The 17,246-nt window shown below is 31.1% G+C and overlaps 2 protein-coding genes across 2 annotated transcripts in view; both read left to right on the plus strand.

The window, feature by feature from the left end:
• LOC113872305 (putative F-box protein PP2-B12) overlaps positions 1-17,246 on the plus strand; it is a 31,152-nt gene that overhangs the window by 13,586 nt on the left and 320 nt on the right. Inside the window, exon 5 of the mRNA XM_027509754.1 lies at positions 11,288-11,295. The gene's annotated coding sequence lies outside the window, so the exon portion shown is untranslated. The remainder of the gene's footprint in view (positions 1-11,287; positions 11,296-17,246) is intronic.
• Positions 7,483-9,777, plus strand: LOC113871670 (subtilisin-like protease SBT1.9). Its single transcript, XM_027508769.1, has one exon. The coding sequence runs from the start codon at positions 7,483-7,485 to the stop codon at positions 9,775-9,777; it is 2,295 nt and encodes a 764-aa protein (XP_027364570.1).

The raw sequence follows: 17,246 nt of genomic DNA on the forward strand, positions 1-17,246 counted from the left end.
ATCAATAGTTTTTTGTATGAATAATTTTACTACATAACTATGTTTTTGGTTAAAAATTTGTATCACATCTGATATTAATTCATTAACTTTATAATTCTTGTATTACATGCCTTCCATTAGCTATTGTAGTTAAAAAAAATTCATTGGTGATGATCACTTTTACAATTTAAAGAATTTTTATAACCTAATTCACCCCTCTCTTAGGTTTAGAAGTAATAGAAACTATCAAAATAGACTGTCATGACAAGAATAAAACAACAAGACAAAATTTAAGCCCCGCAAAATATAGTGTCTAACAAAAAGTACAAAATATAAATTCCACAAAATATATTATCTCTACAAAATACATTTAAGTACATTCACGCTTTTAGGTACACATCTTCCTCTCTATTTGACTATTAATTAGAACTTAAGAATTGCTTGAATTTTGAGTCTAAACTATTGGTGTCTCTGTTCTAGGTTGAACCATATAAATAACTTCGAGGATGAACCATATAAAAAACTTAGAGGACTAAAATGAATCATATTAAAAAGTTAAAGTATGATAAAACTAATAACTTGGCAATCACCATTTTGATTCAACTTGCATTTTTTGTAACATTTTCTGAATATTTAGCAGTATGTCAGTAGTGAACAATGTTGTCTTCTTTCTATTCTCAACCCACATTTCCATTAGATACACCATGGTGTTTTCCATAATTGTAACAATGAACTTTTGTCTAAGTCCCATTATGACACTATTAAATGTTTTAGACATATTTTTTACAACCATATTAGTTTTGAATTAGAAAGAAAATATTAACTTACTTCAATATCTTGGAGGAATCTTTAAGAGGTGCTTGAATGCTTCTTCATTAATGTTCCTCGTTTATTTCATATGTTTTCCTCATTATTGTGGATAAGTTACATGTGCTACCTTCTACAAAAACTCTTTTAATTGTTTACTTGAATATACTTTTCTAAAATTACTATTCAAGTGTCTGACATATAACATTTGTTCTACTTTAGAAACAACTCCTTAATGGCTAACAATAATTTTTAAAATCATAAATACAAGTCAGTGTCCTACACATAAGTTAACTAAACTGAAATGAAATGATTAAAAGAAACATAAGGTGCAATGGTCATACCTTATATTGATTAGACATAAAGGTAAATGACTTGCACACTCTCATACCCCCTAAATCAGAAACCAGTAGCTGCAAAAACCATTGTCATGAGTCTTTGTTTTCTCCTTCTACAATTGCAACTACTATTGACAATATTTGCTCATTGGAATCCTTCCTTAGAGCAATCAAAATCAGCACATCATAATGTCCTTTTAGAAAACAAACATCCAATCTTATGATGAGTTTGCACTTCAAATAACTCTCCTTGCAAACACGAAAACAAGCATAAAGTTTGTGAAAAGTGGGAAAAAAAATTGTCTTAAGGAGTTTGCACCTTCTTGAATTGCATGACTAAGTTGCTCAAATGTCAACTTTATAATTGAACCAAGATTTTACCTTAACATCACATGCTAATAATCATACAATCTTTTATATTGCTCTTTAAAAGACTTATCAACAAGGTTTATTGCTTTTCTCCTAACTCTATGTTTTTTACTTCCTAACTCTAATATTCTACTTCTTTTGTACTTTCTCTTTAATGTCATTCAACTTTATATTAAGATTTTTTTACACCATCTTATAATTTTTTACTTTAACCAAACTAAATTTAACAACTTTACCCTATACTTCATACTGCATTTATGTTCATCAATAATTTTTCTCAATTGTCAAGTGTCTTTTCTTGATAACTTGGTATAAAATATCATCTACTTGTATTTACCTTTACATACCACTCGCACTTTCTCATTGTCATTCTTTTGAATCTAAAAGTCCTTACAAGAGTGAAAAACATACATCTTTACAACTTTTTAAAAGTCTTCTCTGGATGCAAATAGTGTGTCTAACTCCCATTTGAAATCAATTATCTTTGATGGAATTTTTTAATAAATTAAATTTGTTTCTATCTTTATTTTCATCAAATCCTACATTAGTCTCCAAGTCTTCACTATTATGATCTTCATCAAGATCAAAGGCATTCTTACTTGCAAGAAATGTCTTTAGATTAGCAAAACTAGAACTAATATCAAATTGAGATTTAACTTCAAAATTCTCATCAGAATTAGAATCAATATAAAAGTCAACAAAAATTATTTTCTTTTTCTTATCAATTGTTCCTGATCTTTTACTTGTTTTTTTCTTCATTTTTTTCTTTTTGCTGATTTTTTTCTTTCTCTTTTTGTAGAAGATTTTTTCTCATTTTGGTTGCTGTCAACATACTTGGTTGGTCCTTATCTCTGTGTTCCACTTTAACCTCAACCTTATCATTAACTTCAATATTTTCTTAAGTTACTTCTCCTTCAACATTCATCTCATCAACTTGCACCTCACCAACATTCACATAATACTCAAATAATGGAACATTAGTATATATCTCAACTTGTGAAATTTCATGTACAACACACAACTTCACTTTTCCATAATATTTGGACACTTTGACCATCTTCATACCTTTTTTTATCACCTTTTAGACCTTTTCCACCTATTTTATACTATATACTAAACCATATTATATCTCAATTCATATACTCCATCTAAACATTCAAAAAAATTCTACAAATCTTCTTCATGGTTTCATATACAAGTCTTACCTCTAACTTATTTAGTCATTCGTAACTTTTCAAACTTGCTATCATGGTGAACTTGACTCATGTTTACCTCCTGAGTTAATCTGGTCTTTGTTAGCTGTTATTGATAAGCTAGTGGAAAGAGCTTGTTACAATACAATTGAAATAGACTAATAAAATTTGACTTGATTCTTTCATCACATGCTTAACTCGCGTAATAATTTTTGGCGTCGTGGTAGGGGTCTTTCCTCCATGTGTGTGGGACACTATTATGATCTCTTTTGCTTTTGGAATGTTGTTAACTTTCAATGAACTAGTTTTTCATGAATCTCGCTGCTGAGAGCTAATTAAAGCTTTAAAATAGATACTTTTGGCATGTTATAAGCTATTTTTTTTCCTGTTAAGGAATTGTATCGTTAAGTAATTACAACATTATAGATCGATGATTTAATAAAAATTCATATAAAAGTAACAATTCCTTGTATAAGCAATGGTTACTTGTAAACATAATATTGGAACTGAAATGAGTTGCAAGAATAAAGTCCCCTCACACTTACAGGCAAATGCTGGCTAAAACTAAACTTTACAAACAATGCTTCCATCCATACCAAGTAAATCAACGCCTCTTAACTGGATTAATTAAAAAGATCTTTGATAATTTTAATGAACGAGAGAGGCATTTGTTTTGTTTTTTGGTGCATTGGATTCGGCAAGAGTATAGCCCAAATGTTATAAGAAACTTTTAATAATATTTCTAATCCATGCAGAACATTAATTTTAATATGTTCTTTTCACGCTAAGGATGAGACAATTTGTAGAATTAGACATTTCTGAGTAGCGTAATATTCAAATTCATCGTTTATTCTTAAAAGTTAGCCGAAGAAAAATAAGATTCTGTTTTAATAATTATATAAAAAAAATAAGTTTAATTTACTCTTAAAAATTAATCAAAAGAACAATTTTTTTAAATGTTATAAAATATATTATGATGATATATCATGAGACATTTCAATAATTGTCGGATTTGCAATTAAATAAAATGCATCCAATTTTATGCCATTTTGAAAACGACAGGTGCCGGAAAAAGGCACCATAGTTTAGATCTATCTGGCCGAACCAGCCGGTTTGTTTATCCCCTGATGCCTAAAATGCCGGATTAGGTTAAAAATTCTATATCCATCACTCTACTCCGAATCACGATTAAGAAAAATAAAATATAACTATTTATTAAAAATATTATTTTATTATTATTCTAATAACTTTTATAGACTTTCATCAATTTTATTAAAACTTGTATTGTTTTATATTAATTTTAAGTGGGTCAATCTATTAATTGACTCTTCAGCCTGCCCTTAAGGAGGTGGAGTTCAAATACTTTCATCAATTTTGTTAATTATTTGTGATTTATAAACTTCCTTTGATTACTCACGACTTATAAATCTTTATTAATTATCCGCAGTTTTAAAATTCTAATTAATTACCAATATATGGTTTAGAAATCCTCACTAATTGCTTGCAATTTAAAAACTCCAATTAATTGCTTGTAGTTTGGGACTCCGGCTAATTACCGAAAAGCTCAATGCATGCATTTTAAAAAATATGTGATCTAATTTTCATTAGCCTGAATTTAATGTATATAGTTTAAACCTGATTAAGTCCTTTTTTTTCTTTTACAATTTATAATTGCAAAATTGTGTTTAACTTTTAGTTCACATGTGTATTAAATATTATTTACTTAAAATATTATATTTTTAATTAATAAATAAAAAATTAAAAAATATAATATTAAGACACTTATATCAAACCAACAGTCATATATCAAAATCCTTAATTTAATATAAAACCTATAATAATATTCCAATTAAAATAAAACATGTTATATCGTAAGTTCATAGAACTCTTTTTACCTTTAAGTAAACTACTTTATAGCTTTAAAATTTGTAAGAGAATAATTAGTTATATTAGTTAATTGTTTATTTTTTTTCATTAGACAGATAAAGTGTAATAAATAAGACCAAGTTAAAAATATAAAAATTAATAAAATTTATATATAATACTATAAAATCATTCAAATGAAAAGTATCACCGATAAGATTTAAAACATAACTAAATTTGAAAGTATCTGATCTTAAAAGTTTTGAATAACAGAAATTCATCATTATATGAATTTTTTATTTTATTTATATATTTTTTTATTTTATTCATTTACCTGTGACTTTAATATAATAACTTGATTTTGTAAATTTCTATAAGATGGAAGAAATTTTACTATATAAACAAGAAAGATATTCAAAGACTTGAGATAAAAAAATAAAAATTAAACTCAAACCTTAGACACAACTACAGTCATAATATTTTTAATTTACAAAAACATGGACAAATGAATTTTTAATAAATATTTCTGGTAATAAAAATATACTTATTCATATTTTTAATTTTTTCTACAAAAAATACTAATAAAATATTTAAGCTCTCAATTATAAAAACGATTAACTTATATTAGAAAGCAGGCATGTTAAACCATATTGCTATATTAAAGTGTCAAATAAAAGCCATATTAAATATATCCTTATAGAATTTGAACTACATCACGGAAAACATATTAAATTATGTTACTATATCAAAATTTTAAAAGCACGCAATATTCCTAATGTAAAAAATAAGAAATACTAATAAATAAAGATAAGAATAAATTATATCAGACTAAGCTTTATATAAGTAAGTTTAATTTATTTAATAAATTTAAAGCCTAAATCTAACTTATTATTTATTTTTTATTAAGGTTAAATATGAATTTTTTTAAGAGTTTGACTTGACTTATTACTTTTTTTTAATAATTTATTTTATATCAAAACTTTTAACAGGCCATCAAATCTCTTTATTATTTACAAGTGAAAAATGATTCTAGAAGTGAGGGGTATGCAAAATTAATTGAGAAAAAAAAAAGTTAATGAAAAGTGAGAGATGTTTGTGGAGAAGAACCTAACAAGAGATTGAATTAGGATAAGATAATGTAGAAAGAAAATCTTTTATTAAATTAGCATAATTTTTTTAAGTTATTGTTAATTAACCGTGATTATTAATAAACTGAGTAATGTTAAAAAATTGATTTGAACTATTGTTATATAAATTGCTGAAAAACACTGTAGAAAAAATTTAGTACTTTGTATTCTTAAAACACTAATTAAAGAAGTAATAAAATATTTTTTTATATAAAATAAGGTTATTTATGTAAGAAATTATAGCAGAATGTGTTATTAATAATTTTTATAAAAAAATATTTTAAATTTCATAAACTATATGTTAAACATACTTGTTAGTATTTTAAAAAAAGTGTATTAATTGAATTTTATATATAAATCTTAATAATAAACTAGCAACAAGCATGGTCGGGTATGACAACAGAAACAGCTACATATTTCTTTATGATTCTTTGTCGCTAACTAATGGCTCGACTCGTGATCTTTCAAATAATGCATGTCTCTACGATCTGTAGTTGTCGCTTATTTTCGCTTCTATTTAGAATGCTCTAATTGAACAGACGGTGACGATATATTAATTTCCTAATGACACGGATGCGTTTGTAACTAACAAGAATGACAGAAAATGTCATATATGGTGTGGGGAGTGATTTTTACTAGGCCTTCATGCATGGAACATATGAGGTCCTACGGAGAAAATAAAGTGTAATGACAGCTTACACAGTTAATCTCCAAATAATGAATAACATATATAGTTTATGTACCAGATAAGAGTTTTATATTCGATAGTATATATATAAAAAAAAGAAAAAAGTAAAGAGTCTAAATTATTTAATATTTTACATCCTTTTCTTATCAATATGGAAATTAGATACTTGAACAGCCATTTGGTAAATTTATAATTTCAAGTGAAAGGGAGTTCAGATTTCTTCATTATGTAATATTGCGTTTGATCTCAACATTTACTTACGTGCATGAAAAGTGTTATTGAAAGCATCCCTATTTCAGTACCACACGGTATCTTAAGAAATTGGTCCCATGTTGATGTTACTATCCCTATATACTTTAAATGCGAGACGTGTGAAAACACATACTAAATTTAGTGTGTGATACCATGCTGCATTTTATTAAATCTAGTGTGCGGTGTCACATTAAATTTTAAATTACTTTTGATTTTTTTTTACGTACTAACTTTTATATACTTTCCTGTTTTTCTCTATTTTTATTTTATTACTGTCTTTCTTTCTCTTAAAAATGCGTTCACCCTCTTGAGATGTGAAAATATATATTTCTTAAAAATGCCAGTTAATATATGCTTATAATAATATGGATACGCTTTTATTTTATCTACCATAAACGGCTGTGCGTGATTCATCGGTACATTGAAAGAGTTGATTAATGAAGTTGTGTCAATCATCAAAACTTAACATTATTTTTGTTCACCAAGTATTTTCCAATCAACAGTATAAATGTAATATCTTTCTAACCGTAAAGATCATTAAAATAAACTAACTTTTCTAATGATTTTTTATATACACATACGGTTAAAAAGTAATCTTATTTTATATATTTTTAAATGGTCAAACTCCTTCCAATAAGCTATCTCGATCCTTTCACCCTTACAATTTTTCACAGTAACCGTCCTTCATCGATCACATCTGAAAAGGCTATATAAGCTAGCTGTCTGCTTGTTAATATTATTATAATTTTGACATAATTATATATGTCAACATCAATCCTGCCTTACGAAGACGTGAAAAGGCTATATAAGCTAGCTGTCTGTTTGTTAAAAGTCAAATAAACTCATTGTTAGGCCTGAAATAACTAATGGAGCCTCACTTTGTGGTTCCGCTTCCATTGATGTTCCTTGTTATTCTTTGTCTTTTACTTGCTTCCCATACCAACGCTGAAAGCTCCACATATATTGTTCATATGGACAAGTCCTTTATGCCTCAGGTCTATTCAAGCCATCATGATTGGTACGATTCCACCATTCATTCCATAAACTTAGCAACAGCTGATCATCCTTCTAAGCAACCATCACAGAAATTAGTGTACACCTATGATGATGCTATGCATGGATTCAGTGCAGTGCTTTCATCGGATGAGTTAGAGACCCTAAAGAAAACCAATGGTTTTGTCACAGCTTATCCTGATAGGTCTGCCACCATAGACACCACCCACACCTTTGAGTTTCTCTCACTCAATACCCCCAATGGCCTATGGAATGCTTCCAATTTTGGGGAGGGTGTGATTGTTGGTCTTATTGACTCCGGAATCTGGCCTGAAAGTGAGAGTTTCAAAGATGATGGCATGACCAAGAAAATCCCATCCAAATGGAAAGGAACGTGCGAGCCAGGACAAGACTTCAACACTTCCATGTGTAACTTCAAACTGATTGGAGCTAGATACTTCAACAAGGGTGTGAAAGCAGCAAAACCCAACACCACAATCAGCATGAACTCAGCAAGAGACACTCAAGGCCATGGGAGCCACACATCTTCCACAGTTGCTGGCAACTATGTCAATGGTGCCTCTTTCTTTGGCTATGCCAAAGGGGTAGCAAGGGGTATTGCCCCACGAGCTAGGCTTGCCATGTACAAGGTCCTTTGGGACGAGGGACGCCAAGCCTCTGATGTTCTTGCTGGAATGGACCAAGCCATTGCCGATGGGGTGGATGTCATTTCCATCTCTTTGGGTTTTGATAGTGTTCCACTCTATGAGGACCCAGTAGCAATAGCTGCTTTTGCAGCAATGGAAAAAGGGGTGTTGGTTTCATCTTCAGCAGGCAATGAAGGTCCTGCTTTTGGTGCCTTGCACAATGGAATTCCTTGGGTCTTAACAGTGGCAGCAGGCACCATAGACCGTACATTTGGCAGTTTAACATTAGGAAATGGCAAAACAATTGTGGGTTGGACCTTGTTTGCGGCAAATGCTATAGTGGAAGGTCTTCCACTTTTCTACAACAAGACCCTATCAGCATGCAACTCAGTGAAGCTGTTAACCGAGGTGGCCACAAATGGGATTATTATATGTGATGCCCCACACTCAGACTCAATCTCTGTCTTTGACCAAATCAATGCTATCACTGGGGCAAGTGTGGTTGGGGCTGTGTTTATCTCTGAGGATCCAAAACTAATTGAAACAGGACGTTTGCTCTCTCCAAGTATTGTAATCAGCCCAAGCGATGCACCATCCGTGATCAACTATGCAAAAAGTGCCAAAACTCCCACTGCCAGCATCAAATTTCAACAAACATTTGTTGGAATCAAGCCAGCACCAGCTGTGGCTTATTACACCTCAAGAGGTCCTTCACCAAGCTACCCAGGGGTCTTAAAGCCTGATGTAATGGCACCTGGCTCTAATGTTCTAGCTGCTTTTGTCCCAAGTAGATCATCAGGTAGAATTGGCACAAATGTGTTTTTATCCAATGATTACAATTTCTTGTCTGGAACATCCATGTCATGTCCTCATGCATCTGGTGTTGCTGCTCTGTTAAAAGCAGCACACCCAGATTGGAGTGCAGCTGCTATAAGGTCTGCAATGGTCACCACTGCCAATCCCCTTGATAATACCCAAAATCCAATTAGAGATAATGGGAATAGTTTTCAATTTGCTTCTCCTCTTGCAATGGGAGCTGGTGAGATTGATCCTAACAAAGCACTTGATCCAGGTTTAATATATGATGCCACTCCTCAGGACTATGTTAACCTCCTTTGCGCTTTGGGCTACACACATAACCAAATATTAACTATTACGAGATCAAAGTCCTATAACTGTGCTAACCCATCATCTGATCTTAACTACCCTTCGTTTATAGTTTTGTACAGTAACAAAACAAGATCTGCGGTTCAAAAGTTTAGGAGGACCGTGACTAACGTTGGAGATGGTGCGAGTACATATAGAGTCAAGGTGACGCAACCCAAGGGCACTGTGGTCACAGTTTCACCTGGGACGCTAGCATTTGGTTATAAGAATGAGAAGCTAAGCTACTCTATTGTTGTAAAGTACACGAAGTACAAGAAAGAAAACATCTCCTTTGGGGACATTGTTTGGATTGAAGATGGTGGTGCACGAACGGTTAGAAGCCCCATTGTAGTGGCACCGAGTGAAATTGCATGAGTTGAAGTTTATTTGTTGTTTCTTTTTGTGGTGACCAGCACATCCTTTTCACTTCCTAGGACCACCAAAACGACAAATAAATTTAGTAGTGTGGAATTTCATATCGGTCCAATACTATACTTGTGTCTTGCTAATGCCAGCTAGTCCCAAAGCATAGCAATATATTATATTGTTGTTGTATAATGTGATCGATAAGGATTTGGAGCAAGTTTTAGAATAATTAATAAGGATAAAAGCTTGGGTATCTGGGAATTAATTTGGTTGATTTTATGCACCAACCATGTGTTTTCCCATGAGTTTTTCCTTCACATAAAAGCAATGAAGTAGCCAGCATCTCTGGTCAGCATTGTGTGTATACACAGGCGAATTTTGATTAAATATTTCCCAACAATTTTCTTTCTTTAAGAAATACTTCTTTTTAATTACTCAAACTGTACCATAACATTGTAAGGAAAAAAAATTGTTTGAACCTCCCTCTAGGGTGTCGACACTTCTCTAAGGAGATGAAAATAATGAGAGAAGAAAAATAACTAAGATAATACGATAAATAATATGATGAAAAAATAAAGTATCGAAATTAATATCATAACATGTGCGCCACAACATATAGTCATATGACAACTTTTTACAACAAAAGATATTATTTTTTAATATGTATGATTTTTATTTATTGGCTACGGCCAAAGGTATCTTTTATGATAATTTTATTTAAATTATGAATATATATAAAAAGGCTAACCTTTATAATAAGATTTTTTTTATTACACAGACTGAAATTTTAAGTCCTACTTAAAGAAAAAATAGATATTTAATACCTCAATTAATTACCTTTGAGGTCTTTTACGTTTTGAAAATGAAAACATAAATTATGTACAAATATCAATTTCTAGCTATTGGTTTATATGCAAGTGAATGTCTAGCTTTTTAGATATACAGTGCACACTAACGTTGACCCGGATGTACAAGAGTACAGTAAACAGTAATATTGTAGAACAATCATAAAGTGGGATTCTTTGTTTCTTTCTTTTTTCTACTGCCCATGTTCGTCCTATTCTATGTGCAGTTAAGACAATTAGAATGCATTTAACTTTTTTTTACATCCCGTACATTTTTCTCACAAATTTATGTAGTAAGGATGTAATTAAGATACTAAGATTCACAAAGACTCGAGGGATTACAGCATATTTTTAATTGAGGAAAAAAAATCCTTATTATATAGTTATATATTATGAAGTTATTAAGGCGTGTAATTATCATATACAGTAGCTTACCAAAAAAATCCAACTCTTAAAATTGTATATGTTTGGTACAATGGTGAGAAAAAGAAAAACTTAAGGGGATCGAATCAAAGCACGTGAACGTCATCGAAGATATTACATGAAGACCAATTGGGGGGATTCTCCAAGCAAGATGCAGAACTGAGGTGAGATTGAGTGGTCGCAGCTCGTCAGGCAATTCAATCAGCAACTATTTTAATTATTAACACATGCTGCACATTATCTAATGATAGAATAATAAGTTTTGGATTGATGATCATATAAATATAAGACCTTTGTCGGTGTTGCTTGATTATTTATTCTTTGGCCAAATTTGCTGCTAGTGTAAATCATTTATAACATGTTGAAAGAGCTATCTAGTGTAATATCTAATGTGATTAATATAATGTTTAATAGCATTACTAATGTTTCCATAGTGAATTTTTTAAAAAATTATTCATTATTTTTTTCCAGCATTTTTACAATATTTCTTAGAAAGATCTTATTCGAGAGTATATTGAAGTTTTCAACTTATACCATTTGGTCTAATTTTTTGTCGTGCCTTAACTAGTTAACTAATCGTGTAATGTATCATTCAAATATCATCAAAATATTGGATGAATACAAGTGATGAATGATTTTATATGAAATAATTTTAAGTGCTTAAGCTTTGATCTAGTCAATTTAAATAAAATTTTAATAAATAAACAAGAAATAAAGCAAAATAAATTAACACGCCATAAACTAAATTAAACGTCTTACACAAGTTAAAATTAATTTAAACATTTCATCTTTTTTAAAGATCTATCTAATTTTTCTCTAAGTATGTATGAATTTAATAGAACTTGACATGCTTTAAAAAGGTTAGAGTAGAGTCTTACAATTAAAAAACTTCGATAGGGTAAAAGTGATATAATTCGGCTGGACCTATAACTCATATGACGCACTTCTTAAATCATAATTTATTGTGACATGATTTTTTAATTCTCTCCAACTGGACTCATCTTATTCGAATTTTGTTTTTTTGTGTATACATAGCTTTTTAACTAGTTCAAGTTGTGACTCAGCTTAATTTTACAAGCATTGTTTCCTAAGTTTTTTTAAATATCAGATTTATGGTCTATATTCAACTAAAATATTTGTTTTCATCCACTTGGACATTCACATTGTCTTGTTTTTAAGAAATGCTAACATGCTAGGACACTTGTCACTTATGCTAGTGATCTACTTTTTTTAATTCTAATATTTTCAAACCTTTTTTTCCTGCTGACAAACCGGAACCCTTTGGATTTTGGATTAGTTAATTTGTAGATGGGATGCAAATAATTTTTGGTTGTTTCAGCGTTTATAGAATGAAGAAGTAATAACATATTTTGGGCTTACTAATTTCGGTTTTCTATGTGACATATATATGTTTAGTTTCACCTACACGAGAAGGTTGTTCTCAAATTTGGTTTGATTCTTAATAAAATATTTTTTGTTTTAAAGAAAAACCTGAACCCGTTAAAATCTCTCTACACTCAGTGTCATCCCTTTAACTTGGCTTTGATTCGTCGAGCATAAGTTGAAGCTCATGAACATGTCTTAATCAAGAGAGAGTACTCACCAAATATATTCTCCAAAATCTGAAGTTCTTGTCAACTTTTTCTCCCATAGAAGCATCCGACATGTTTATGAGAGTTGTGACCCATACGACCAGCAATTCCTCACTTCCCATTTTCTCTTTCCACGCAATAAAAACTAAAATTGAATATACCACAGCAAACTAAAAAGTCTAAACCCACTCGCAGTTATGGTATTCGATAAATATAACAATCAAGCAAATCAAACCACATATCAAGTCTACAAGTTTTAATATAAGATACCAATGAAAATCTCCAAAAATACATCAGAGTACCATGTCCAAAGTTTGATGACCAAGTACCAACAGAGAAATCAATTAAAGCATATTGAAATCCAACCGGGTTCTTAGATTATTAGTTATTCACGACTCATATATATATATAGTATATAGTATATGGCAGCTTTGCTGCGAACACGAAGCATTCCATTCGATCAACGCTGCTCCTGCTGGTTACCTGCGTACATTAATATATATAACACAGATAGATCGAGTAAGGCCTTGCACCACACAGACATATAAGAATTAGCATTAGAATAAAAACTTACCTTGTTGCTGCTGCTGCTGTTGTTGTCTACGCCTCTCAGCTTGAAACATTCTCAAATGGGGATCCACAGGCATACCCAATTGTTCATACAGTGGATCATAAATTGAGCTTCTCATAGTCCTATAAGGTAGAAAACATACCAGCCTTATTATAACTAGGAGTTGTTTAATGTGTAAAACCTTGTAGAGAATAAATCCTAATAAATGCACCACTTAATTAATTTGTATTAATTATTTTATATAATTTTTTAAAAAATTTATTTTTTACTCTTCTCTCATTGATTAAGTGGTTTAGGAATAGAGGTTTATCCTGTGAAAGGTTGCACAGGTTAGAAAATTTGTTATAACTAACAAGAATATGAAAATGTGACCATGTATTATAATTAATTAAGATCATTAATTCTACCTCAGTGTGTAAGGGTTTAGACTGCCTGGAGCAGGTGGATTAAGGAAGCTACCCAGCTGAAGCTCAGTTGATTGAGTGTTCCCTGGCAAGGCCAATTGCATCTATATTCAAAGAAATTAATGAAAGAAGTTATTACATTTTTGAAGCATGCAGGACCCATCAACATATATATATAGAAAGTGACTGTCACCAAAAACACCCAGATCATATCATTACGCAACACGTACATTGGCATTCCTTGATGATGAGTCTCCCATTTCATACGGATTGGAAAAAGGATGAACATTGCTCACGAGTGCCCGTCCCTGCAGTTAAGAATAAAAAGAGAAAGGGGATGAAGGAAAATAAAAACAGTAGAAGCACTTATTGATATTCAGTAATTCAACTGCATGTGAAGACAATAATGAAGCTGGTTTGGAGGTAAATATCATGCACATATCCGATCATTCAACAAATATTTTTTATAGTATATATGAATCCAGAGGGGTCATAATAATAGTCATAAGTAAGTAAAACACAAATATGTTTCTACGATAAATTAGTCTTTCTGCCTCTCAAATGAGTGTAGATATAAGGATACCTAAACAACCTTCCACAGTGGATAACACTATATCCATAATAAATATGTATATAACACTCTACGAACCATGATAACCAAACTAAACACCCTTCCACAGTGGATAACACGATATCCATAATAAATATGTATATAACACCCTACGAACCATGATAACCGAACAACCGACGAGAAAATTGAATACAAAACACCCACCTTAAGAAAGGAAATATTAACAATACATTTTTAAAATTATTATCTTGTAAATTAATTAAAAATATATATTAAAAAATATGTTACTGCCATTCTTCTATTGAGAGCATAAACCAGAATATTCAATATATATAATGAACTGAACATAAGAGAAAATAGGTGTGAAGATATAATTAGTAAAAAAAATCCACCCATAAAATTTTTGAAATAAAAATATATTTCGTTAAAAACTAAACTAAACTTGGTAACAACTCTCAATCAAATATATATACCTCTCCCAAAACACCAGCCCAAAGTGAAAATTAACATGGATACCAGGACATGAATAAACCGTACGTAGACACCAACACTGAAAGAAATCAATCTAGCTACCATAGCTACCGCTAAAATTATTTGCTACAACCCATAAAATCTAACGGCAAAGAGTAAAAAATAATTTTTTAGAAAATCTATATAGCAGTGAAAGGGTACCTGCGGAATGTTTGAGAATTGAGTTTCATTATACGAGGAGCTTCCGCCGGGGTAAAAGCCACTTAATCCTCCAGGCTGTATCATCTCATGGGTAGCCCTTTTTTATGAAAAATTGCAACTGATTAACTTCAAAATATATATATTGCTAATTTAAAGGTTAAATAAGCAAGTCAGGATCGGATTCTTGTTAGAGAAAGAAATGCTAAATACTAAATACAATATGATGAACACTCATTTTTTTAATTACCCCAGGCCAGTGGATGACTGCATATATGGCTGCTGATAACTGGGAGTGTTGATCCACTCTGTCGCCGGAAAGCAGGGTGCTGGTGCACCAATTGCAGCTCCAAGTGGGTTCTGAATGACAAAAAGCGATTAATTATTAAAACGTGAATGATATATACATATTAACATATATATACTGTGAGAAGAATTACCAAACAAGTATTCGCTTTATCCTCTTTTACAAATATAATATAGGATGCTATATATGGCCTGCTTTAATTAGGATGTGATTCATTTCACACGTACTTGTGGATATGGTTGCTGCATTGGAGGCAGCTGAACTCTTGAAGAAGATTCCCCCTGCAGCGGCAGTGTCAAGTTTGGTGTTAGCTGATGGTAACTACCACCACCCAAACCAAATACAGAACCTTGAGCAACCCATGGAGCAACCGGTGGAGTAACCGGAGAAGCAACAGCAAAGGACCCTCCGTAGTTTGGTCCCATTTCCATAGAACTCCTGATCCTGAATTTAATTCCACACACACACCAATAAAGCTAGTTAATTAGCTAATTATATTCTTATTATTCCTCTTTCAATGAATCTCTTGTAGATAAAGGATTAGATCCATTTTTATGACTAACTCACGTAACAATATTATTCATGAGATATAAAAACAAATTAATGGAACTAACACATGCAAATAATAATCACGACTCCTATTATACGTGCCTTTGTATTTTTCTCCCCTATAACATTATATTGTCACGTTAATTAATCCATAGATAAATATGGTACACAAGAATTAATGTACCAAACTTATTAATTGCGTAAAATCCAAGGAAGCTGGAACTTACGGATAGTAGTGTTCAGGCTGAGGAGCATCTTGAGAGATATTATACAAACCCGGCTGCTCAGGATTTGGAGCCTGGAAAACCCTCTCTAATTCTCCATGCTTGTTTGAATTCAAAGGCACACATATATAAATAGATAGAGATATAAATTATTGAACTAACAACATGCATTTGAATTATGCATGTGTATACCTATGTGATTGGGAAATACTTACAGCAAAAGGAAGGGGGATCTGAGGTATTGCTACTGCTGAAGGTTTTTCTTGCTGTTGGTGCACAGGATGATCAATAATCATAGAGTCCCCAGCTTCAACTTCAAGTACAGGGTGAGACCTACCACTTCTATAAATTAGGGCTAGGAATATCAAACCAGCATAGTGACCAGCTATATATCGCATATATATGTTACATATATGTGTCTGATTATATCAATACCTTGCAGCCAAAGATGCACTAGCGCTCGAGATTACTTCATCAAGGCCAAAACCACTAGTACCACCTAAGGAACGATTGGGGGTTAATGGTGCTTGATTCACCCCCAGCTCCTACCAAAACAAAATATTTACAATTTAGTTTCATATAGTACTCAATTAGTCTTTAAAATTGTGTGTAAATCATGTATTTTAATATCTAATTTTAATTTTCTTAAAACAACTTTAATTTAAAATTTTGAAGGTAAAATGATAATTTAAAAATTAAAATAAATGACTTTATAAATTAGATAGAAATAAAAAATTAAAATTTCGAATATCAAAATACATGATTCATATAATTTCAAAGAGTATCTTAAAGATTTATCCACATATTTTATATGTGAATAAACCAATTCATATATGATTCATATTATTCTCATCTTACCCGTGCCCTCGGACCATATTTTCCTCCGTACGGTTGAAGCTGGATGTGAAAACAGAACAAGAGATAAAATCCACTTGCAAAGTAAGGTGACTAAGATATATAATCAATCTACTCAGACACATAATAGCACTAGTAATATTATTACATATGAATTAATATTTGTTGAAATTATGATAATAACTCAAGTTAAATGTCCAAATACTTTACTCGTCCAAAATTATTTTTAATCTAACACATATTAACAAGATAATACCTCACGCACATTAGTTCCTTCGTTTGCCATAATGAACAGCTGAAATTTCCTGAAATGTGCGCAGAAAATCATATATATAATATTAAACAGTAATTCACTTCACAATATCAAATTATATATATATATATATATATATATATATAGAGAGAGAGAGAGAGAGAGAGAGAGAGAGAGAATTTGAGTTTATTGTTTAACAATGTTTAAAACTAACA

This window comes from Abrus precatorius, unplaced genomic scaffold, assembly GCF_003935025.1.
Source record: "Abrus precatorius isolate BTA unplaced genomic scaffold, Abrus_2018 Scaffold7, whole genome shotgun sequence".
Classification (NCBI taxonomy): Eukaryota; Viridiplantae; Streptophyta; class Magnoliopsida; order Fabales; family Fabaceae; genus Abrus; species Abrus precatorius.

Bases quoted from the DNA above. Each gene is read 5' to 3' on its own strand.
- LOC113871670 (XM_027508769.1), top strand. From the start codon at position 7,483: ATGGAGCCTCACTTTGTGGTTCCGCTTCCATTGATGTTCCTTGTTATT.